This window comes from Bombus vosnesenskii, unplaced genomic scaffold, assembly GCF_011952255.1.
Source record: "Bombus vosnesenskii isolate JDL3184/JDL3185 unplaced genomic scaffold, Bvos_JDL3184-5_v1.1 scf7180000013395, whole genome shotgun sequence".
Lineage (NCBI taxonomy): Eukaryota > Metazoa > Arthropoda > Insecta > Hymenoptera > Apidae > Bombus > Bombus vosnesenskii.
Genome location: NW_022883020.1, coordinates 96,384 through 122,677, shown reverse-complemented (window position 1 = coordinate 122,677; position 26,294 = coordinate 96,384). Strand labels below are relative to the sequence as shown.

The 26,294-nt window shown below is 44.0% G+C and overlaps 1 protein-coding gene across 20 annotated transcripts in view; it reads right to left on the bottom strand.

Moving 5' to 3' along the window:
* The window catches only part of LOC117237661 (disintegrin and metalloproteinase domain-containing protein 11), a 72,708-nt gene that overhangs the window by 3,517 nt on the left and 42,897 nt on the right, over positions 1–26,294 (bottom strand). For 5 of the 20 annotated variants that reach the window (XM_033501835.1, XM_033501849.1, XM_033501837.1 and 2 more), the window contains 22 exons: positions 22,072–22,220; positions 21,303–21,359; positions 21,151–21,230; positions 20,994–21,063; positions 20,759–20,905; positions 18,010–18,213; positions 17,513–17,587; positions 16,927–17,099; positions 16,673–16,842; positions 15,867–16,030; positions 15,393–15,560; positions 14,601–14,905; positions 14,062–14,175; positions 13,876–13,957; positions 13,555–13,650; positions 13,301–13,463; positions 9,898–10,036; positions 8,043–8,204; positions 6,094–6,165; positions 2,870–3,018; positions 2,136–2,589; positions 219–407 (listed from right to left, as the gene is read on the bottom strand). In XM_033501835.1, coding sequence (XP_033357726.1) covers positions 219–407; positions 2,136–2,589; positions 2,870–3,018; positions 6,094–6,165; positions 8,043–8,204; positions 9,898–10,036; positions 13,301–13,463; positions 13,555–13,650; positions 13,876–13,957; positions 14,062–14,175; positions 14,601–14,905; positions 15,393–15,560; positions 15,867–16,030; positions 16,673–16,842; positions 16,927–17,099; positions 17,513–17,587; positions 18,010–18,213; positions 20,759–20,905; positions 20,994–21,063; positions 21,151–21,230; positions 21,303–21,359; positions 22,072–22,220 — 3,382 coding nt within the window. Of the gene's footprint in view, positions 1–218; positions 408–2,135; positions 2,590–2,869; positions 3,019–6,093; positions 6,166–8,042; positions 8,205–9,897; positions 10,037–11,879; positions 11,983–13,300; positions 13,464–13,554; positions 13,651–13,875; positions 13,958–14,061; positions 14,176–14,600; positions 14,906–15,392; positions 15,561–15,866; positions 16,031–16,672; positions 16,843–16,926; positions 17,100–17,512; positions 17,588–18,009; positions 18,214–20,758; positions 20,906–20,993; positions 21,064–21,150; positions 21,231–21,302; positions 21,360–22,071; positions 22,221–26,294 lie in introns of all 20 variants that reach the window. The other 15 variants (XM_033501852.1, XM_033501856.1, XM_033501842.1 and 12 more) reach the window with 14 other exon arrangements.

The window sequence follows — 26,294 nt, the reverse complement described above, 5'->3', positions numbered from 1 at the left end:
CGGTCTTTCGATATTTTAAAGCGTTTTTAAAGCGAAGCGTTTAAATACTTATGCACGGTAGCGTATGCACGTGTATACGTTGGAACTTGGATACCCAACGCTAACCGCGGAACGCGTTCGGGGGAACTTTCGTAGGATTGCCAGGGGGATTTGCACGGATCTCTTTACCGAACGTCAAGCTACCAAGCCCGTGTTCGTATTGAAAAAATCTGCGATACCTTTCGCTATCGGGCGTTTCACCCCTAGTATTCGAGCCTCTGTCAGGATCGGCAGTTGCATAAATACCCTCCTCCTTGTACATTTGATGGGAGTGTTGAGAGTGCTGATGGGTGCCGTAAGGACTTCGAGACGATGGCTGACAATATCTACCGTAGGTATCGTCACGGCCGCGGCTACATCTTCTGCTTCTACGTAGGAAATCGGATCAGTTCCTTGACAAGTGTATCACATTTTTTTTCTTTTTTTTTTTTCCAGTTTTCCTTCACGCACGCGTTCTTTTCTATTTCTCTCTTTTCGTTTTCGTTTCTATACGGTTCCTCCTTGTCCGATCGTTTCGCGAATGTACGTTCGCCTAATACCAAAGGGTCCCTCGGACGATCACAGAAAACGATCGATAGACATACGTATATTGCCAATATCTCAAGGTTCTCGATATTATCGTACGTGTAAAGAGACCATCGGAAAAACTACTTCCTTATGCATTTCTACACTTTCTTATTCTTATTATTTTTCTTCTTATCCGTTCGATCGACGAGGGAAGCAGCTTTTCGACCAGTTCACCCGAAATACACGATTTCGGTTAGCCGCGATACGCAGCTCGAGAAGCGTTATATCTTCGACACTGGTCAGTCTCCTTTCGGTCTTGACGGAGTAAAGTGCATATCGTTTCTCATTTCCGAATGCAAAAAAATTCGAAAGAGATTGGAAAACAGATTCGTAGCTACTAACAAACCATTCAAAAGCGGATTAAAAGTACGGAAGAAGTAAATTTATATTTATCTGAAGTTTTCGATAAAAAAGACGAACATTTCTATAAAAAAAAAAAAAGTTGCTAGAAAGATGGCAGAAGGTCATTGATTAGATAGAAATCGACGGTACATCCGTTCTTAAAAAAAAAAAAAAAGAAAAAAACGCGAACCCATTACGATCGATCTGGTGCGACGATTTACACGTACAATAACGTTAAAAAGCCTGAAATATCGACGATATCCGTTCACGTATCGATGGTCTGAGGGTTCATCGGCTCTAATCGAGCCGAATCGAGAAATGCGTGTTCAAGTTGCTTCGAAATATCCCAGAAATAATCGAGGTAACACGAGAGGGACACGGTATAAACAGACTCTGCATGTAAAATTCGTGAAAGCTGCACGTGGTCGGCGATGCAAGTCAACGTCGCCGAGATTTTACCAATTATCCGTGTGATCGCGCGTTTGCCTGTAACGTATAACTAAGCTAATGCTACTATATCCAGACGCTTGTTACGTTTGTCTTATAGCTGTAATATGCTGTAATATGCTGTAATATGCTGTAATATGCGCAAAGTTAGGAAGCAAAAATACGTATTGGCGAGAGAAGAAAAAAGTAAGCAACGACGCATTGATAAAAATATTGGTAAGTGAGTGTGAGTGAATGAGTAGGTAAGTAGATGCGACGGTGAGATGCTAGCGTGTGAGATGTGTTATACCGATCGAGTTACGTTGACGACGAATAAATGAGATGTAAGTAGCACCGTGAAGCTGTACTTATCTTGTCACGTGTGTGTGTGTGTGTGTGTCTGTGTCGCTTATATCAGACCGATAGCTACAACTAACTAGATAGCCGATTTATCCGTTTTTTTTTTTTTTTCTCTTAGTACATAGTACTCGCGAATAAGTACATATACACGTACTTGGCTCGTCCAAGCTTTGCAGCTATGTACGTTGAAATTTCCTCGAGTACGAGAGATTTTATGCGATATAGTTGTAAATGATTCGGCGACCAAGTTAAAAACAACTCGGTCGCGATCGTGGTCAAAGCTTCGTGAAAGAAGAGTGTATCGATCGGATCGAATGACACGTAATGCTGGTAGAAGCGACGAAAACGTCGAGATGAGAACGTAAAGCATGGCGAAGCGCGTATTTCGCATTAGTTCTTACCCTTGGGAGGACTCGCTACAAACGGACGAATCTTTTCTGTAGGGACGATCAGCCTCGCTCTCGGACATGCGCATATCCTCGGAGCCGCTCGGACTTCTGTTTCTAGTCGTGTGACGCTCCAGCTGCTTGATTAGGTCTTCCAAAGTGCGTATGCGAATTATACCGCAAGTCGGCATATGCTCCTCGTACTCCTCGTCCGTTTGGTTGTCGATATGCTTTACGATGTCTTTGCGATACGAATCCGTGGGATAGCAATCTTGCAGAGGTTCCGTTAGCATTTCCGTAAGCGGTTCCGTCAGAGCTTCGTCGTCCATCGGATTTCCGCCAGTCGATGTCGTTCCCGATGTTTCTCGTTGATTCGCCGCCATTCTCAGTGCCTCGATAATATGCTCGTGATAACCGTTCAGTTGATCCAACGTACGCTCCACGTTAGCTACCGCTCCTCCTCCCACACCTGCTCGATTTTCGTCCTTTTCGTTAATTTTTACCCTTTGTACGTATCTTACGTGTATTTGCAACACGACGTACGCAAACGGTCGATGCAACCAGCTGTATCAGTTTGCGCGCTCGGTACAGCATTTTCGTTTTCGTGCAATCGTTGGCATTTTTAGTTAGCTCTCCGAAGCATTGGAAACGCTGTATTAGAAATTTCATCGGTTCGAGCTCGTTGCATCTGCCCTTTACGTTTCGGCTATTGGTTTACTCGGTTGCACGACTATCGATCATCGCAATACCGTAACTACCGTGTTTCTTTAAAATTCCCTTGCCACGAAACTGTGGAAGATTGTTCTGCTGTAGATCGATGAACGAGACAACTTCGTCCGCTCCCGTATCTCCCTCCTCCTCGCTTATACCGGGCTTCCTCACCTGCGATTTATGCTCCCTGAAAATGTCGACGTGAAAGAACATTTGATCTCGTTGTATCTACTCGATGAATCCGATTCGAGCTAATCGGAGAAGACAAAACGTTCATAGGTTCGGTGTATTTCAATACGTATGTTTACACTTATTACACTCATTATATTCTTTCGTTATCGAAATTGGCGATGAGAAATCGGAATTTCGTTATCGCACACCTTTGAACGTCGAGTCTTCGATTCGACGTGACCGTTTTTGCCTCGCAGAAACCACCCATTTGGTCGCACTCGCGAAAGGCTCTCTTTAAACCGGTGCAGTCTCGTAGTTAGGGTCACGTTCGTGTTTGTGCCTCACTTTTAATCGAGCTATCGATTAAAACGTGACACGAACGCGAACACGACATCGTGTCTTTTCCTTTGACTCTGGTTAAACGCGGAGAATTTTGACAAAATGTACACGCGTATCTTTTCCTTTTTCGTCCGAAATGAATCTGCTTGCCCTTTGTCGATAGTTTATTTTATCGAAGGCTCATCGAATCCAGGCATGCTTGAAGCGAATCCAGGTATATTGGAAAATTCTACGTTTGATCCTTTGCTCGCAAAACACGTGACAAAAGTATGTATTTCGTCCTTCTTTTTTTCTATATTTTTTTTCTTTTTTTTCTTTTTTTTTTTTCTTTTGTATTTCCAAACGATTACACGGCTGCGGTCGGGGCGTTCTACGTTAAACTATGCGAATGCTAAAAAGTAACGACCGAAGCATGCTCGGTGTATCAAGTAGGTACATGTTCTGTGATCTGTAATTGCAAGGAATTAGTCGTTCTAACGAACTAGTAACGAAAGTCGATGATTGTGCGGCGCATTCGAAAGGAAATTGCATGCAGTGCAAAGATGAGAAGACATGGCGTGTAATATTCTGTGCATGCACTTTACTCTTTTCTACTCGAATCGACCACAACGTGCGTGTCGAGAGATACGATAGAGCAGACGATGAATTAGGCTTGCTGAAATCAGAAGCGTGTCACACGCGTGAGAATTAATATGCAATCGCGTTACAACTAGATTTCCCACTCTTTCCAACGAAATATCATAATACCGTACAGTACCAGCTACCGTGAAAAATATAACGGAACGGAAAGTATTTCAAGAACGTTGCGAAAAGTCAAGTGGTCTTTGTATACGAGTTCCTACGTTGGTTGGACAGATGAGCGAACGACTTACGAGCTTAATCTACTTAAAATCGTTGGTAGAAAGAAATCGAAAGATGCCCACCTTGAACGTTGTAGAAAATCTGGGCCAAATGCATCGTGCCGTTATGCGATATCAAAACATCTTTTTTCAACCGAAAATCTAAAGGTAAACGGAAAGAACAAAATACACCCGACAAACGAAAAGACAGTCCCTTCATCGTCTCTTTGTGTTTGCTTTTCCAATAATTGTACAAAACGTATCGCTACTACTGCATTCCTAATCAGTGCTGTTAAACAATGTCACGTTCACAAATCCATCTTACGTATCGTGTACTATCACAGTGTATCTCTGCACGCATGTACAGTGTACAGTGGCTCGCGAAAACATTCGTACACTTTTTTCCGGATATATATTACGTGTGTTATACGAAACGTTAAAAAATCTCATTACCACTATTATGGCTACTATCCAGATCCAACTACTATCCAACTATCGTAATTATCGTAATCGGATAAATTTCGAACGGCTCTGAAAACGTATAGAGAAGTCGCGGCGAGACATTCGATACAAATATACAGACTAGTCCAAACGAAGCGTTACGACCAGTTTTCTCAGAAACTAATACGAAATTTAGTTTTCGCTATAATTCGATGGCAACACGCAGCAGGGGAGAAAAAGGGGCATAACTATGTACGATAAAAAAAAAAAAAAAAAAAAAAAGAAAAACAAAATAGTTGGAGTAAATGCGATTCAGTCTTAAGTGTAAGAGATATCTGAATGGTAAAAAATTAGTACCATCTTCCATTTATAAAGATCTTCCATTTTTACTCGCCATTTAGCTCGCCTTGCAAAGATGTATTAGACTTGCTGCACCGCTTAGTTATACAGATATCTTTGTTAGATTCTGAGAAACAGCTTGTAACACCACGTTGCAACCACCGTGTATATTTCCTAGAGATTGGAAAATTATTTAAATAGGCAATCATCCGTGATACTAATAAGTAATACTAAAAAAAAAAAAATAATTAAGACCTAATAGGTCTCGGTGTCGAGCGGGACCGTCTTTAACATTTCAATTGATCCAATGATAAGCGATTGCTTACACTGCAATATATACGGTATATCTTGCAACATTTACATACATACATATGTACGTATATCGTGGCTGTAATTCTTAACTGTTCTCTCTCTCTCTCTCTCTCTCTCCGTCTCTCTATACTAGTTGGAAAACCAAGGAAATTGTAATTCAAAGTTTACAAAGTCTAATTAAATTATCGTGCCGAGTTAGAACTTGAAAGAATATTCGTTGTTTTCTAAGTAGAATTATCTTCTCATACCAATCAGGCGCGTTTGGATCGGTTAATTACTGGGAGTTGACGGAAACATGGCAGCTGCGTCTCGTTACAGTGCCAATAAAATTTCGATACGTTTTATATAATACAATGCGCACGGTATTAATTTAACAGTTTTCTATGGTACGTGTACGAATACTTTTTCGAGCCACTGTCTATCTCTGTGTACACAAGTATGCACGTGTATGGGTGTGCGTATGACGTAGATGTTTGTATGTAGTTGTGTTTGCCTCTGCACGCGAAAGATATTCAGCTGAACGAGCTCGACGCAAGTTGACGCTCGTGAGCGATATCTTTATCCGTGCGGATGTAGCAACGTTTGCGACTCATTCCGCGAGCCGAGCATCTCTGCTCGCTTCGATAAGGTAAAACGAGTCAGGCCAGCGAAGCAGAAGTTTCCAAGATCGCAGACTTTGTGGTCGCATTCGTATTTGAGCGGGGGCCCTTTGAATTCTTTCTAGAAGCTGGCCTGTCACGTTTTCGACGACTAGCGTGTTCCAGTCTTGAGATCATCGATCAACTATATGGTGACATAACGGCGAGACACATGAGACTTACTTGACTCTTGGCCCGTCTGCGGTGGCGACGCTATTCGGGGGTCGAAACACCACGCGCTGGGTCTCGCCGCGGCTAGAAATATACTAATATAGGCATGCCGCGGGTATTTCACCACGAATTTAACCCCTTGCGGTCGGATTCGTCACGATTTTGCCAACAAACGAGCAATCGAAAAACTATTCTTTTCCTATCGTCGATTTCTAGAAGCAGACAGGGAGGGAAAGGGGCAAGGTGGAAGGGAGGGAGGGAGGGAGGGAGGGAGGTAGAGGTAGAGAGAGAGAGAGAGAGAGAGAGAGAGAGAGACGTAAAACAGAAAAAAGATAGAATTCTCGACCAAAGTTGCGAGATGGAACACCCGGTTTATACACGACCACAAAGGGTTAAAGGTGTGCTAGATGTCGCGTAGTCGACGGTGTCGGCGTTCTCGATTTCTCATCGTCGACGAGTCGTCTTCGTTTTCGTTCGCGTCGCGTTTCCTTTGATCTTTGTCGAGCGATGTTGCGCGACACGCATGACCGCGCGGTAGAGAAACAAGTTATAAGAAATCAAACGAGAAAGATGAATTTTTCCAAGATCGTCGACTCCGAACCACGACATCGAAGGATGAGACACGTTCGGTTGGAAATTCGTTGCACAGCGCATAAAACAAAGTGACCAAATGTGGGAATAGTATACTTCGTCAAGAACTTTTCTTGCGACATTCCGGCCGAGAAATACTTTTAAATGTTTGGCGCGAATGACATTTGGAGAATAAAATGATACTCCGTATTTGGCTACCTTGCTGTAACGTGGCGCGAATATATCCCAACTTGTTTCTGTGGTGAAGCGAAACTTTTCGAGCAAATTTTCCGGAAAACTTGCTCGATCTCTTTCAGCGTACAACGTTGAAGCAACTTCTTGCCGCTTCGAGGAAACAAGATGAACTCGGAACGCCGCGCCGAGTGGAACGACGGAGAAGATGGCTCGTCGCGAGAGTTACGACATATGGAACGCGGTCGCGTATGAAACAGTGTCTCTCGAGAACTCGGTGAAAATTCTTCTGCGTCTACGAAAAGCAGCGCGAACCGAATCCCCGTCCAATGATTTTGTAAATGTCGAATGAATGCCGTGTGACGTGAATTCGTGTGACGCAAACATTAATGGAAAACCAATGTATAAGTAGAAGCGAGATGTGTCTTTGGCGATCGTTGATGGATCCTTTTCAACACTAGTTGCAGGGGTCTTCCCTAGATTATCTCTTAAAAGCGTACTCGAACACGTACTCTGATCATTTCCAAAGTTTCACTCGTGTTAGCTTAGGATCATTGGGATCAGCCTGTTTCTCGTTTCGCCGCTTCTCGCTTTGTCATTATTATTATTATTATTATTATCATTATTATTATTACTATTACTATTATTACTATTACTATTATTACTATTATTACTATTATTACTATTATTATTATTATTATTATTATTGTCGTCGTCGTCGTCGTCGTTGTCGTCATCGTCGTCGTCGTCGTCGTCGTCGTCGTCGTCGTCGTCGTCGTCGTCGTCGTCGTCGTCGTCGTCGTCGTCGTCGTCCTCGTCGTCGTCGTCGTCGTCGTCGTCGTCGTCGTCGTCGTCGTCGTCGTCGTTGTTGTTGTTGTTGTTGTTGTTACTTTTATCATCATCATTATTGCTATTATAGCTTGCGAGTAGGCTGACAAAGAACGATAGGTGAAACTGAGAAACAGGTATATAAATTTGACCAAAGGGCGATAGTAGAGCTGCCGCCTATTATTTATTATTATATAAATTGCGTCGTTCGAAAGATCAGCCGGTGATCGGGTCGAAAGTAAATGCGCGATCGAATCTAGATCGAATCGATCATGTCCGGAGAAACGCAACGAAGAAACGCGTGAAACGCTCGAGCGTCAATCTCTAGCCCGGCTGTGTTAGCTAGGTAGGCAACGAAACGATCGTCATACCTGGAATTAGGCATACTGCTGAAGTTGAGGATCTTGTTGTGGACGTCGTCCAGGACGGCGTGTCCCGGATGATGGTTTCCGGCGTTTCCGGAAACCATGTAACTCCTCTGCGGCGGATTCCTCACGTACGGTTGCTCGTACTTCTGGACGGTGCTCTTCCTTCTGCGGGAAATTGGCCGATTACGAGAATGCGAGGCTCGCGATCGTGGTAACCACAAAGAACGATTAGAAAGCGCATGCAAACTACGGGAGGGTGACTTTGAACGAATTTCTTCGTTCCTTCGTTCCTTTCGTCGTGATAGTTGCACGAGGATCATCGATCGTCGAGCGTTCAATGACGTTTTCAGATGCGTTGACCGAACGAAAAGGAATTGTAGTCGACTCCCCTTCGAGATATAATTGCGTGCCCCAAGTGCGTGCTCGCGATATTCTACCATAATTATGTACACACGTTCCCGGTTTAAACGTATATAAACGGTCATATATTAAAACGTATATAAATATTGTGTGCCACGTTAAAGTCTAACGTGGCGTCTAAACGCAATAGGCCGAGGGTAGATATACGTTTAATCCGTAACCTTCTTTCGCGATGAAATGGTTGACGCTAGCGAAGCGGGCGCGTCTACGGGCTTGTACAGGGAGCCGTGATCGCATGCATTAGAACGAAAACGGATAACCAGTCGAATGGTACACCGGCAGCTGGCCTTGCGGCCACTCGTGCGAGTTGGTCCTCCGCTGGCAGTGGACCCGTCAACCAAATACTCAAAATCAAACGATAACGTAGTGTGGACAGACAGACGGGCAAAAAGTGTCTCGAGACAAAGTATCGAGCTAAGCTTCGTAACACACGCGTGCGTTCCACGGGGCTGAACATACTTTGCTCAGCATCGTCGGCAAAACAAGAAAGTAGAGCACTTTGATCGATCGCCATCACCCCGCTGTAACGCGGCAACCTTTAACCGATACCAATACGAATCGGATCATTCGGTCTCTCGTCTCGTCCTTTCTTCTATCGATCGAAACGCACGAAATCGTTCCTTGGTTGGCACGACCCGTTAAGGATATCAGTTAACGGTTACGAAACACAGAAGCCTTTAGTTACTTGCGGACGAGTAACGATACACGTCGAGTAGCCAATTTTGCGAAAGGGATTCGGAACCAACGTAAATGGTTCGCGGCAAATGCGAATTTTCCGGCAATCGCTTAAGCTGCTTATCGTTAGCATAATCGTAGCAACGATCAGGTACGGTACGCGTGCTATAGACGCGCGATCGATGGCGCATTTCCCGCTCGGCAAATGGAATAGGACGGTTCCTCGTGAAAACGCGCGGCACGCGTTACGATATCTGTTCTGTTCTGTTCTGTTCGGTTTGATTCGATTCGGTGTTGTCTCTGTTCGTTGCAACGAGTATCGATCTTTGCACGATCGCACAAGCGTGGCGTGTATCTGCTATACGGAGCGATACGGAGCGATACGGAGCGATACGGGGCGACTCATTGCGGCGCAGATTATGCAGAGCGCTTGATCGGCACGATAAAAGAAGATACATCGAGACAAAAAGAGAGAAAGAGAGAGAGAGAGAGAGAGAGAAAAGGAAAAAAAGTAGAAAGTGTACGAAAAGAAGAGTAAGCGGAAATGGTAAAAGAGAAAGACGGTAATATAATACGGACTCTAAAAGATATACATGTAAATATATATGTACGACGTGTGGATCGTAAAAAAAAAAAAAATAAAATGACATACATATATATGTGCATATATATACATACATACATATATATACGTACATATATATATATATACAATATACACGCATACAAAAGAATTTCTACGTGTATGTTTCTGCACACTAACCTGAGACAGAGGGAGTAGTTTTTATGTACTACGACTGACCTGTAGCAGAGAGCCATCAGAGCAAATACTATGAAAACACCCCCTACCACCGACATGAGCACACCAACTAAAAATACAGTGTTAGAGCCGTGGTAGTTCTCTGTGACGATCAGACGTGTTAGTTAGTTACATCGTTAGATTTGCATGGTCGTTGGTCGTCACGTGTCAAACATCGTCGATATCCGACACGATATCAAGATCGAGTACCATTGTTCGCGCAGCGCGCGGTATACAGATGATATATTTTGGTATCCGAGCGTCCCACAGCATGCAGACAGACAGAGATGGCAGTGACAGACAGAAACAGACAAGAAACAGAGAAGCCAGAATCAGCACATATACATATACATGGGCGTAGTTTGTTGTACGCACACCATTCGCGTGGTACACGCACCATCGACGCACCATCGACGCGACATCGACGCGGCATCGACGCGACGTCGACGCGACATCGACGCGGCATCTCGCGATACGAGTACAATAGATGCGAACCAGTTCTTTTCCTCTTTCTCTAGTTCTAGAGTCCCTAGCGCCTCTTTTCTCGCTTCGATCCATTTTCCGTTTAGTATCTCTCTATCTATCTTAGTTTAGAGATGGTCGCGATCCTTTCTCTCGTGTCTTTTACGTTCGAGTCGGACGACTCGTTGTTAACCGTAATACTTTTCCGATTCACATTTACATTGACATCGACGAAGACACGATATCACGTGGAGTTGCCGCGATCAAATAGTCGTCTGGCTGGTACATACGCCAGTTGGAAATTTTGTCGTTAACGGTTGCTTTCCGATCTCAAACTGTCCGAGGGGACCACGTTCGTTTCTTCGCTAATCAGCCTTATTCATGCTTTTATAGGGCATACAAGCAGCTGGCACATTGACGTTGTAATGGATCGTGTATCGGATATCGCACCCCAAGGGACGAATCGTATAACACGCTCTCTCTATATAGTAATTTCTTAGAATAGAGATACACATTATCTTTCGTCTGTCATTTTTTCAATCACGATTACAGACAATTCCGAATTATCCTATACAAGATGGGTTAATCTATCGAGTTTAATCGAGTTTAGACCATGAACGTACACGCATCTCTGACGCTGACATCGTGTACCACCTCGCTCCGACTTCCAACCACTCTTACGATTACAACTTGTTAGAAAAAGTGACAACAACGTTTTCTTTTCAAGATTATCCGTTATCCGCTTCATATCCCATCCCATATTCGTATTCGTATTCGTATTCGTATCCGTATTCGTATTCGCCACTTGTTAATTTTAACGCCACAGCCCCTGGTCCCTTCAGAAGCGCCAATGGTCTTTACGATAACGAAAGCTGGAATCTTTAACTTTCTTTAACTTTCACTCCCGTTTCTCGTCTCTGTTACTCCTGTTCTATCGTTCTTCTTTTCTCTTCACCCTCGTTTCTTCTCTATAATATAAAATATAAAATTTCCGTGACACGTTCGCACACGGTTACGGCTCTCTGTGCCATTACTCTCCGCACTAAAGCGACTGTTTAACCGGATATTTAAGAAATCCAGTTAAATCGAATTAGACGCGGGAACAAGCGCATCCACTGACGCACGGTTTACGCAACAACTTTTGCTTTCGTCCCTTGGTATGCGACACCAAGTAGAAACGTAGATCCCTCGCTCGTGTAGCATAGTCACGATCGTAGCGATCGTTCGTACGCGCTATGCGAGCACGAGCACATTCAGAGCACACCATCGAAAAAAACATTGGTATATGTATACATATTGGTATACATATATAGATAAATATATGTATATGAATAAACATCGAGTAAATAGGCTAATATGAATCAATATTACGAGAGCAATTTGACGGCCGCGTGCGATGCCTCATCATCCAGCTAGCCACGGAATTACTTGACAATGACAGGCGTTGGTCGAACCCACTCAACAACTTTATTTTGCTACTGTACCTGTAGCAAATGGCCATTAGCGCAAAACAAATGAAGACTCCTTTGACCACACCCATCAGGACTAATACCATCATTCCGGTGCTAAGAGTGTTGTTAGTTGTTTCTGAAACGACCATCACATTTTGTAATCTACGCGTATCAGAAAGGTACATCGCGTGTTTCGCATCTCGCACGATATTTTCAAACATTCGAAACTCGTTTGTCTCGTGGTAAAAGCAAGTTGCTAGGATCGGTTGGTCCGAAAAAGATTAACTTGTATGCAAGTAAGAGAATAGCGCTACGAAAGGAAAAGAATTTGTTCCAAGAACAATTTTCTTCGTTTCCTCTTATTTTCCTCCATCTCCCTTTACTCGCAACCTGCGCGCGTACGACATCGGTCTGCGTAAACTCGCAACAACAACGATTACGTATACTCGTGTTAGCAACCGAGTGAATTCGAATTTCCAGCCTAACGATTCGATTCGAACGTCACAGATTGCGTTCGATTCGAGGATCATCGGAAGATAGAGTTTCGCGCGTACAGCTGGTAATCCGCTTCACCGTAAAACAGTGAGAAGGCTCGCTGCATCGTTGGTAAGGGAAACGGGCGGTATTGCCCGATAAGGATCGCCGTGACCACGTGCGTAGTTGGCATCCGCGATCGTTCTTTTCACTGGAGAGTCGTGAATCGAAAGTGGAAAAGTGTAATCGAAAGTGTAAAACTTGAGTAAAATCGGCTCGTACTCCATATACATACGTATAAACGCATTGAATTTTATGTGCACAGCTGATGGTATGGCCCCAAATAATCAAGCGGCTAACCGATATTCCGCCGGGATACGGGACGAGTCTTCGTCTTATCGCGAATTAAACGCATCTACACGATCGACAAATGTCTGCCTTTTTAAGATTACCGGTCACGGTAGAACGTTTCGCTTATCACGCCTGTTGAATTGTCCCGAGGTACCATCCGTCTTTGCTATCCACCTCTGTCTTACCCAAGAGCCTCGTCTTTTCCTTCTTCTTCTCCGCGTATCAAACAGATGAACACGTTAATACGTTATACTTAATACATATAAGATAGGAAGAAGGAAACTGATCGATCACGCGACTCGACGCTGAGAAACATCCGCCGTAACCGGTAACCGGCGCCGCGTATCTACGCTTACTCTACTATTTATTATCTCTACTATTATTTTACTCTATTCGTTTCTTATTTACCGTTGTCTGCTTATCGTTAGATTACAGGCTAGAAACGATCGCGCGAGCTACGCGAAACCGAGGCTGGTCGAGCCATTCGAATCGAACGATTCGAGCAAGGTGGATCGATGTCGCAGCTTCGGTTTCTCGCCTCGTTCGAAATCGAAATTCGAAATTCTATTCGAATTTTCGAAATATAATTCGATTTTCTATCTTCTAGAGTTTTACGAATCGCAACTTACCGTAGGGGGTCTCTTTCTTCCCTAATTTAGGATGTGAACTATTTTTACCAACTGATTCGGTGCTAGACGTGGTTGGCGGGGAAGTTGGAATTTCCTGCTGTATGGAGCAATCTGGTCCGTTCCATCCAACGTAACAGAAGCATTTATTCAAGTTGGTGCATACCTACGGGAACAAGCGAATTTCGTTTGGAATCGGCCGATTTTTACGTCGAACGACTCAAGTCGTTTAGTCGAATGTCAAAAGTTTTGCTTACGCCATTCCCCGAGCATTCGTTATTGTTGTGATTGCTAGGACACTTGTCGTTGCCTAAGTTCGGGGGCAGGTTTATGCACGTTTGGTTCACGCAAATCTAAAAACAGAAAACAAGTATGCGTGAACGCTGTCGTATCCATATACGATCGATCGTTTCTCGGTGTGCAGCTACGAGCTAGAGTAGTTACTCCATTCGACGGCATTCGACTCTGCGTAATCCGATCTTTATAACAGGCATAATTCCCGTGGAAACTATTAACGTAACGACATCGGAAAAGGGAGAGTTCGCGGCTTTTACGGATTAGAAAGTCGTCTCTCTTACCGATTGATTACCGCAGGATGTTCCATCCCGTACCAAACCCATGCCAGGTATCTCGGTTTCATCCATCTTCCCAGTCGTAGACCTTTATGCGAACAATCGACGCAAACGTTATTCATAATATATACAACAGGATTCTTACGATCCGATTACGATAGAAGGATAATGGGAAATTTAACGGTTGCTTACTTGCACTCGTACTCTGCGCCCTTTATCGAGATTATGGTTATCGAATGATCCGCTTCTGGCAACATTGGCTGTTTGCCACCTCGCTGACACTGCAGTGACCCGCAACGAACGTTCCTACGATTACGTATCATTACTTATTACGATTACAGCATTACGATTTAACCGAAATTTAACGAATTACCGGATAGCGGAAATATTTTTCGGCCCGAAACAATTTGTCAACAGGATAACAGGATAACAATAGAGACGAATAATAACGCCATATCATTAATAATATCGAGGAAATCACAATTACTTAAAATATCCTTCTCTATACTTGACGTAGCAAGTGCGTTTAACCGTCACGCGCGCATTCCCATATCGTTTGATAATTTTTGAAGAATGCGGCGCGACAAATACAAATTTTCAGTGGAGGAATGCACGTTTTAAAAGTTACGCGTACACCTTTAATCGGTTTATCGACGTAACGAGCGAAAGCTAGCGTCAGGATAACTCGGACGAATTACGGATAGAAAAGAAAAAACTTTTACTCTACTTACTCTATATCGCATTTGATGTAGTGACCAGAAGAATCGGTGCCGCAATGTCCACTGAGCGAGCCCTTGGAATTGAATTGTATGAAACACTCGTAGTCCGCGGCAACTCCACCGCGTCCCCAGATTTGATCGCACTGAACATCCAACGCCGGGCAAATGCCGTTATAACAATGTCCAGCGTCGTTCCCGCAAGGACTTCCGTTTTTCTTGTAAACATCCGTCGGACACTGGCCGTTGTCTCCGGTACAGACTTCCGGCAAGTCGCATTCGTTGGTCGATTCCCGGCATACGACGCCACGAGGCAGCAACTACGTTGTCAAAATCATTCGAGATTAGATGGATCCTCGACGTTCAAACCGATTTGCCGGCAAACAGACAGTAAACGTATGGTATATACGTGTCCACTCGAGGGTAAAACGTATCCGATATAAACGTCCAATTGACTTTGCACCTGGCTTACGTATACGACGTAACTAAACTATAACTCGAGGGGTTGAAGAAAACGTAGAAAGCTCGGGACGTGGAAAACGCATTTACACGAGTTACTAGCAACAGCAGTTTCGCCAGTTTTACGACATCGAAGCCTATTCGAGGTGATTCGAATCTATTTACTATCTATCTATTTATTCGACTCGAGAGAAACCGATATACCAGACGTTCTGTCCGCCTGCGTTTATCGACGCGTTTGTCGTACTTCTCGCCGCTATCAGTCACGTACATCTTTAGCCAAAGAGATATAGATTTTCGATACACGGTATTCGAGATTCGTGACGGACTCGAGGAGAAATATTTTACCTTGCAATCACTGCAGCAAGGGCCGGACGCGCATTCCGCTTCCGAGGTAAGTCTGCAGGTGATCGGATCGCAGCAAGGATCGAGGTCGTGACACTCCTCGATCGATCCGCAATCGCATTGTTCCCCGTCGTCGATCATCCTGTTTCCGCAAGACGTCCTGAGCACCACCTGTCAATGGAGGTCGGCCCGAGGATAGGAGAAACGCGTTTACGTTTTTTCCTCGAAACAACGCTATCGTGGAAATTAGTTTGCGGCGCAACGAACCGAGATGAGAAAGTTTCACGAAGATTTCATTGAAACCGCAGTGAAAAAGTATCGCGTTGCGAGAGGAGGCTCTTAGGCGTCTCGTGATTTGCTTTTGCACGCTCGTAAAGCGAACGATTCTCCCTTTAGGGGACGGTTCGTTTCGCCGTAAACTCGGCCTCCGTTCAATTAGCCTCGACTAGAATCCTCTTACCTGGTCTTTCGTCTTACCTCGTTTGGTTTATTCAAAAGACAAAAGCCGTTGCCGCTTCTTAACGACTCTATGTAATCCGTTTTACTACACTCGGAAAACGTGTACGGCTGAACGTTTTCCAAACCCACGATCGATTGAGCCATGATGCATCCGTGCCATTCGCGGCAGATACACTCGCTTCCTACGAACAATTCGAATATCAGCAAACTACGCTATCGCGCATAAGTATTTCGACACTTGCAAATCATCGTAATATCTCGTAAATATATAAAATACAGTCGGAGCGAAGCTCTTTCATCTAATTTCCACCTCTGATCATATTTCAGGCAACTAGGCGGCTAAATTTAACAGATATCGACGAATAGTTGGACGTATAGACTTGGTATAAACGAGAACGCGATAATCGGAGGTGGACGAAAATTGCTGCTATCGATTGCCAAACACCCGAGTCAAGTGACTTGGGACCTATCTGTAGAACCTTTGGAATATACGTTTCCAACTACGTTATAAAACTTTCGATAGATCTGATCGGATGCGAGAGCTGTCTGACTGTCTGTCTGTTTGTCTGTCTATCAGAGACAAACGTGGAACTTGATCGATGCAGGTATATCGCACCTGTTTCGGTTGTTTCTGACAGAACAACAGAGAACCATTCTTCTATAGTAACGTTCAGAATATCAAATAACATGTTTCGAAATGTAATCAATGTTTCGATTGGATCGCGGCAAGCGTCCGATACTTATGCACGATAGGATGCCTTGCGTTACTTTTGCTTTTTCCTTTTCTTCTATCATACGTCTATAAGTTGCGGGTAGAAACTAACTTCCGTCGTCGTGGCTCATGCCGATATTGTGGCCGATCATGTGAGCCATAGTACCGGCTAAAAGATGAGGCTCGTAGGTGTTCAAATCGACGCTGATTCCTACGGATTTTTGTTTGCAAACGGTCGAAGGTATAGCCACTCCCGATTCTCCACCGGAGAACGTTTCGCCCCTGCGTGTTCAAGAATGGAATTTGGATAAAATTTCTCAGAAACGATGCCACGTTGCCTGACAAACGAATCGTCTCGATACGTACGTGAGTAATTGAGTGGTATCGTGAGGGACATGGAACATCCTTCGCATCGTGTAATCGTTTAAATTGAGCAAAGCGAGACTGATATCCATGCCCGTGCCGATGTCTGCCTGGTTCATGCCCTGCCACGTTTCGATGTATATGACGGAGACTCTAGTGTTTAACGTGCGGAAATACTGCGAAAAGAGAGGAAAAACATTGAGAAAAGAACGAATGGAATCGGTGGTTCGCTCTTTACGAGGCCACGTTCTCACGCTTACGGTCGGCCACAAGAGCAAGCGGACCAATGGTGCAAGTAGATATCAATCGAGTTTAATCGAAATCATGGTACGAACGGTCGAGTAGCGATTCCACGTGCAAAAATAAGTGGAAAAGGCAAGACCTTTGCTCTTTCTGCTCGTGTCCACTTGACTTTCGAGACATCGTAGTCAACTTTTATTTATCACACGTTCTGTTCTACAGATTGTTTCGTATTTAAGGAAACGCGATCGATATCCATTTGCGGTATCTGTCCGCTTATTTTTATGCGCGATAGAAACTTTGAAAGCGGGCCTTTTAACAAAGGTCCGATAGAACGGTTCGCACTCACCATGTCCGCTATATTAGCGACTTGGATGGCATCATGAACGACCTCGGCTCTGGTGCTACCGTTCCTCTTCTCGAACTGAAGCAAGGAAAACGAATGTTTGCGCGTAAAGCGAAGCAGAAGAGAAGGTGGTGGTGGTGGTGGCGGCCTGGCGATCGATTTTACGTTTTCATTTACGACAATTGGGATCGTTAAAGCCGATCGTATCGTTTCGTTTTACGGAAACGCGACGCGCGACGCGCGATATGACAATTATCGTTGAGTTAGGCGCGGGTTCAAGCACGTCGAAAGGTTCCGGCCAATTTACTATTACCAGGCTCCCTGGAAACTTTGTTGGAACGACGTCGCGCGTTTTCCTCCAACGATTATGATCGTGATTGGCACTCCCTTGATTCTGTTCGGTTTTGGCAAACGCATCGCCAAACGCCAGGGATATCTTTCGGATCGGATCGGATCAAGGATCGGAAAAAGGGACGAGTAGTGGAAGAAAATCGTCATACCATAGCCTTATCGATAATGATGGCAGTTTCGATGTATTTGGTTGCTTCACGGACGTCTCTCTTGTATCGATCGGAAGTGGTCTCCGATAGCCCCAGAACATGCTTCTGCCGGCGGTTCTTTGTACGCCACTCAAAATTCCCCGAGTTAGCGCAGCCTTTGTTAGCCTTTGTTCGAGCTTCAAATATAACGTGAGGATGTTTCTGCTAAAAGAGAGGTCTGCATATAGTTAACATTCTCCGAGCAGCTCGCTGCCCGCCTTTTTTAACGCCCCTTCTTCTATTCGATTATGGCTTATATCGCGCGGTCTTTTTCTTCTCGCATCTGCGCCAGGACTATGACCTACTATCCGCGGTTCCATCTATTCTCGGTTAATCGTCATGCCAGCGTTTCAACGAATCGCCGAACCATCGTGCGTCCCGAATCCGTCCATGCAGGCCATCTCTTTCCAAATTGGTTTCACCTATTCGTTTCGCAATCGTAACCGATTCGTATCGACAACGGCTGCGTGAATTCCCGGCTCCAGCGAGACCCGAGATCCCGTCATCCGCCAAACGAGGATGGCAAAAAAGTGACAAGTTTCTGCTCCTTCGGCCACCTAAAATTCTAATATACCCCAAGTACGATACGATCGTTTTCATCTGAAATGACCGTAACTCGAAAACGAAGACAACTCAAATGTTCTATCAAGCACACGTTTTTCTAATTACACTACAACTCGCTTCTAAAACAAGCTGCGATGTATCGATTACGAAAAATTCATCTACATCTTCTACAACTTTCTCGTTACATTTGCCACAGATGATTGTACTTGGACGATATTATTATTAGAATTTTTGATGCCCAAAGAGCTATAATTTCGACCATTCTCCTTTTCCGAGGAAACGACGACGACAACGACGACGACGACGACGACGACGACGACGACTAGCCGGATGCTTACGCGGCATCCTGATTTTCTCGCGACGCGAACAATTTATTTTTCTTTTTCCCGCCACGCTGCTACTTCGAGATCTCTTCATGAATAATAATGCAAGAACAGCTCATGCATATAAGAAGAACGTCCCCACTTAACTCGTCTCTGCCAAGCACACGACGGTTGCCTGCCTAGCTATCTTCCAGCTCTCTCTCTCTCTCTGCCGCGTTGTTCCTTAATCTTTGATTACGAAACGTCAACGTTGCTTTCGTCCAAATTTAAAATCTACACACGAAAATCGGTAGAAACACGTCTTACGAACACATCTCAGTTTCCAAGTTATAGACGTTGCAAGAAAATATTTCAGGTATCCGCCTCGTGCCTCGATACACACACCTTCAGTTCCGTACTCGCGCGAAGATTCTTCTAGTCTCAAATCTATTTTCCATCGTTTCTCGACGGTCGTGCGCATTGCGCGCTTACGTTGAAAAGACGATAAATTTTTATCGGAAAAGACAGAAAACCAAAGTACGTAGGGCATACATGCCCGTTTATACGTATCAGGACACTTGCTGAATTTCTAAAGAACGCGACAATCGAGCCAGATTGTTAGATAAATAACCAACTCGTTGTATCTGTACAGGCAGAAATTAACGAATTAATAAGTATACATATGTTTGAATCTTTACAATTAATTATCTGACCCAGATATCGCTAAATCGTACCTCTGATACGTTGGTATCGAAACTATCGAGAAATTAGCTGTGGTTCGGTGATTGCGACCCTCCTTGTTAGTCGTCATCAGGTAAACGTGGAAACAGCTGTGCAACAACGTAGAAACAACGAAAGGCGGCTGCGAGTTAGAGAATTTAGCGCTGCAGCAGCCGATTACTCGTTTACGAGTCGAGCAGGCTTGATAGCGGCTTAACTCGATCCTCTCGCTTCGTCTGCCGTGCTAACGAAACTGGATCGAGCGGCCTGACGTGGCGTCGCGTCGCGTCCTGTCGTTGTGTTTGCCATTCTCGAAACACTCGCTGCTCGGCTTCACAGGATCCAGCCAAACATTCGCGTTTAGCCAGAACCCTCTGTGTCCACACCGCTCCCTGTATCCTGCCCTGGGCTCCTCCAAGACCCTGAATAACCCGTCACGTTCCCCCAGGGAAACGACATTCTCCCGAACGCTAATCGAATTTTCTTTCCCCACAATGTACGCACGGGCGGACCGAAAGTAGTACTCGTTTTGAAATAACAACGGTACAAATGCGTTTCGAAAACTTTTCTTTACTTTTAACTCTAGCCTATATACTTGTGTAGTTATCCGTATACCTTCTGTTAAGTTTCCTGTGTACCTTCGTTCATACGATCATCGTTTCGTGCCCTACATAACATTGAAATCGCCTCTTTCTGCCAAGAGTTGGTTCATCTAAAAATTCCTTCATTTTTGTAAAAAAGAAAAAAAAGGAGAGAGAGAAAGAATAAAAGAAAAAGAGAAGAAAGAAGATATAGAGAGTTTCTCAAGGCGTATTCAATTACGAATTCTCAGATACGCGATTATTTAAAGACGAAATTCGGCGATCGACGTGATTCGTGTGAACGCGCGAAGGAAGCTAGGTGGCCTTCTATGAACGACGCATTCTGCCATTTTATACAGCCCCTGTACGTAAACGGCCATTACTCTCTAATAAAAGTATGCAAGTAGTGTGTGTTGTTTTTCGCGACTCGTCGCTTGAATCGCGGAGACGAGCGTCGCGTTCATCGTACTACACGGATTTCGGGACGCACACGCGCTTCGGTAGACACGCGCGTATACAGAGCCTTCGAATAATTAAACTGACCGATAAATCGCCGCCATAAAACGGATGGATGACGAATGTCTCGTTGCCTAAGTGAATAACACCGCTGACACCGTTACACGTGTGAAAAGCAGCGCTAGCTCCTGGATAATCCCTCACGGTACCGTGATAGTAGCAATGCTCTATCTCCTGCAAACATGTCAGTGAGATTCGTTCGATCGAACGATCCAATTTCAGCTGGAAATTCGTGCCAATTCGGCGAACGGTTTCTAGTTACCTGTTTAAAACTTTGTTCCGCGCCGTTGGCTAAAAAGTCTTTTTGCATAAGGTTCGGAGCTAAAAGTTGCCTGCAACAGAAAATATTCTCGATATAGTTGACGGATGCGTGCCCTGTGAGATTCCGAGGCCGAAATCACAAGCGACGATCCACTTACGTATTTAATTCTAAATCTAGGCGAAATTTATGATTAAAGGCCTTGATCAAGAGGGACGTCCGATGAAAATGTCTGCCCGTCTGCAAAATCGAAGGAAACTCGGTCTCATCAAGCGTATATAATTCTCATCTTACAAACTTCCGTACACTTACTCTCATTCTGCCTTTATTGTTTTGATATCCACCCTCTCCGTATCCTCTTTGAGGATACTAAAACGTGAGAAAATGTTCGAGTTACCAACAACAAGCGTTTAGGTCGATCCGACGGACGGAAGAAAATTAGGCGATAGGTTCCGGTCGTTAAGCCGAATTTACACTTGCCACTTTTCACTTTGCACGATCCATCCGCGAACGATCCATCCGCGGTGAACGTGTAACACGAATTTATTTTACTAGTTTACAAAAGTTTGATAGGATTTAACGAAAATTGAACCGACAGATCTTGAAACAGGAAATAATTTCGCCGTCCTTAAACGATACAATTTAATCGTCCGTTCGATGGAACATTCTCGTTAAAACTCTTACCGATGCATTGGCCAAAAAATAGTAAGACTTTATATTCGTTTCGTGCGATGTGCGTGCGAAAAATGCCAACTGGTAGTCCGAATACGCTTTCGTATAGAACCGTACTCGCGTCGTGTGAAACCGTGTGTAACGGCACACGCACTACAACTTCTACGACACAAGATATACGCGTATGCTTGACGATGCCGTTTCGCAATGAAACTCGATTCGTCAGAAGCAGAGATTGCTTCTACTTTGTTTTACGTACAAAACAATCGTCCAAAGCGACCAGCGAACAACGTTTTTCGACGAATCGTCCACGGTGATCGTACAAAGCGAAAGGGTGTAAATTCAGCTCCAGTCTCTCGCGAATCTTTCCGAGAAATTAGGAAAACAGAAGAATCGGGCGATTAATTACCTTGGATATGCTGACTTCTCTCGTGGATATCCCCATTTTCTCGTGATGCCGTAACTGTACTGGATAGATGATCTGATAGTAATGGCCCCCGATATTTTGTACTAGCTCTTGGTTTTGTCGATACTCTTGTAGTAGTCGTTCGGCCTCACCTGAAATCAATTTTCCCGTTCAATCGAAAGTTCCGCTTCGTCCCTTCTATCTCGAATCTTATCTTCGTTTTTACGATAGCTCGTTGTCGCGTTACATGCCATCCTTGTTTCTTTGCGCGCCCTCCTGCGAAATGCGTCGAACGATTTGGAAATCGTGACTTAAGCCAGCGCCGAATAACGGACAGTCGTCTGCAGACATCTCGGCGGATAATTTACATATTGTGCGTCCGCGAACGGTTCGCTGATAACGGTAGACAAAATGCAAATCCAGAGACAGTCCGCGTTTACAGTTTAGCATCGATCTGTGTTTCGATTTCCATCGAAATGGAAAACAAGGGCCAATGTCTGCGGACAAATTAGACGCGAACACACGACATTATTTGTCGGCAGTCGGTGTACAGCGTGGGGCGGCAACGTTATTACGATCGGACAGAGGACGAGTCTACGTGAAAAAATAAGTGGAAATTATGCAACCACGTTTTCTCATCTCGAGCCTTGTTTACGATAAAATCGACTTTCAGGATTCGACGAGTGTACTTAAATTTGGCCAATTCCTGCGAGAACAGGGCTAAATAATCGATAGGAGTTCAAACTATAAAATAGGTAAACCGTGAAAATAAGTAAAAAACGCCAGTCCCTAGTTAAACACGTTTAAACTGTATCTTCTTGAAAACGAGAACTTGACGTCTAATATGAATTATAAACTATCTGTACACAATGTTTGTCAGTCTTACGGCGGCTTCTTACAGATACGGACGAGGATCGATCAAATTTCTAGTCGAAGACGAGGAAGAAGAAAATCCTCCTCCGGCGAAATCGAAAAGCAGCTGTGATTAACCGGATCCGAGTAAGCGAGTTCTCCTTCGATCTCTTTTTTCATCACGCTATAAACTGTTGCTGCTGCGAGCTACGAATGAGTCGAGATAATCAGTGGAGGAGAGCCTCCTCGAAGCATGTAGTATCTAGTTTACCCTCTTATCGACTGTCCGGGCTTTGCCCGATTTAACCCGTCCCATTCAAAATGAAGTGTATGGATAATTACTTACTTGTCACGTTTCTGCACCCTCCCACTGTCGTCCCCTTTTCAACACGTAGACATCACCGTGTAGTGAATTATTACGCGGCTGTCGCGATTAACGACAGAGCAACTAATTACCATGCCACTCGAATCGAGGTATTTTCCTCCCGACGAAATGGTCAAATAATTTGCCGATCGTCTTCCCCTTCACGCTCGATTTGCTATTGAAATTATCCGTCTGTTTGATCGAATTTCGTTATCGCGTCTCCTCTGCCTCGAAACTTTCTAATAAGCGAAGCAAAAGAAAAGAACGAGTTTAGCGGGCGTCGACACGTAACACCTGTTGACGAAATACGTTCGAGCACGTCGAAATATGTACATATTTGACCGAGATATTACGTGTCGAATTTAACCAGTAGCAGGTAACTCTAGCGATAACAGTTATGCTAATCATGCCCGGCTAACTCGTTAAGTCGCGTAACATTCCTTGCAAATACAACCAGAGAGAGTTCCATTCTCTCTCTCTCTCTCTCTCTCTTTCTCTCTGTGGTTTTCTTGCCCTCTTCTCTCTTCAAATTCAATTACAAGTTATTAAACGAGTATGAACGCGGAACAGATTATTTTCCGTTTCGAATACGCAAGTCGTACGTAGTTTCCTATGTTTGTAACGCTGTTCGTAATTTCCAGATTATTGGTATTTCATCGTTTTCGCGATAAATAGACTATCCAGTCCATATTGCATGTTTTACGGGAAACGTTTTGAAATATTATTAGCACTTAATAAGGCACAACTGTCACCATCATATCGGTAAAATTTGAAACCAATCGGAAAATGTATATACATATAGAAATTGCACGATATTTGCCCCTACATTGCGAATTTTTACGGGTTTTTAGGAAATTTGAAATGCTTAAAAAGTACAGATTTGTTTAATTAGGTTTATAAAGACAAGAATTTGAATAAAAATCCGTAGTATATTTATCGGATAGATACGTATAACGTAGCATCTTAGACATATACTAAAGGTTAAATATGCTCTCACTGAATATATCGATACGATGGATAACCGACCGTTTCAATACTATTTTAATCTCTGCGAAATATTACCTGCTTGTATTAAATATCTTGTAACTTTTGCGTACGTGCATACACTGCCACTCGTAAGTATTAGAATTTAGGACACCTGCTGCTTTTAGGGAAAACGTTTTGCATTTGTGCAAGAATGCAGTTAAATACATACGATGCGGTAAATTATAATAAACCTAACCGAAATTTCATTCAGAAGAGATTTGGGGCGAATCAGATAAGAAAGTCGGGGAACTTTGCTCAAAATCTCAGTCCTATTTTACCTATTGTACCTATCGTACCTATCGTACCTATTGTACCTATTGTAAAATATGGAATTAAGTAAAGACGCGAATAATAATAATAATAACAATAATAATAATAATAAAGATAATAATGATAATAATAATAGTAACAATATGGATATCGAAATCGATCAAAATAGCGGTCGAAAGTACCTATCGGAAACGTAAAATCTCGTTGCCGAAGGGAACGAGAGCGCGGAGCTGGTCATTTTCCAGCTAGGAATAGCTTCGAGTTTCCCAGCGTAAAGTCCGATTAAAGGGGGAGTTAAGGCGGACGGGGCTGATATTTTTTCTCGGAACTAGTATTTACGAGCGTGAATCCTCTCCGTGTAATTTCCGATCTCCACCTACCGCGCTTCTCGCACGAAATCGACAGAGAAGTTTAAAAGTTGCCCGATCCGTCCAACCTATGCGCATATAGACGCATATGCTACGACGAACAAACCACGGACTTCCAATAGATATTCTCATCCTAGCAAGACGCGCTGTCGACGGCGTAGGTTTGTTTCGTTTTATTTCCGCTTTTTCGAGGGACCGTCGCCAGGAAGTTTAAAGGGGTTTACTCGTTGACGAACCAACCGACTAGACTCGTAAATCGAATTTCCAGAAACGGTTCGTTCAACCGAGATTACCGACCGATTAAGTTGGCCCCGTCCATGGGTTTGTCGAACGTCGCGTTGACAGGCCGTTTATCGCGTCGTTTCTGTGCAATTGCCGTGTATTTAATTCTATTCGGTCGCGTGCAGTGTATCGCGTCCTGTTTTCGCCTCCTGTTTTCGCCCGTCAAACTATCTCCACTTATTTTTTATTTAGTATCAGACGTATTTAGACGATCAGTTTTTTTTTTGTTTTTATAATACTGTTTATTTGTTAATTTTATTTATTTATACCGTTAATAAGCAACCATGTATAATCGTTCGAAAGCATCCTTGAAACTAATTTGGCGTATTTTAGATTTCAAGCTTGCACGATGCTACGACGCCATGTTACCGGTTCTACGTCAGCAATCTTGCATTTTACAACCTAAAATCCGGCATATCATCGGATATATTATATATTCAGATCGCCTTCAGAGTCTACTGTCTATCAACTATCGTCGAGATAGTCGCGTCTCGTTACGGCGCTAACGGAACCTCAAAATGTTTCGCGTAACGCGCTCAATCTATTCGTAGAAATTTTCCGCGACGATCGTTTTCGTGATCGCGATAACACGAGTTAACTCCAGATAACACGACGATGCGGAACATCCTATCCTAGCATTTTCAGGTTTCCTCCGCGCGTCCTCTAGAAATCGAAGCCATCGTTCAAGGGAAGATTCCGGAGACTCGCAGACGCTCGCAAAACTCCGCGTACATGAGATCTCCGAGAGAAACAGGTAGAATATCGCGTGCAACTCTGCGTGCATCGATTTACTCGATACAATAGCTCGAGTCGTGTACGCTGTATCGTTTACCGCAGGTTGGCTGCCTACACTCGGAAGCACGAATCGCTATTAATCGAACCGACGCGGACGCGACAAGTCGTTAGATGCCGGCCGTGCCGCTGACGAAATTCTCGGCGGATTTGCTTGCCGACCTGCGCGTTTACTTTCCAACCGGTCAGCCACGCGTCTAATCAAATACGAGTATGAATATTAATTTCCTTTTTTCGGGCAAGCGTGTACGACGCTTTAACCGGCCGCCGCC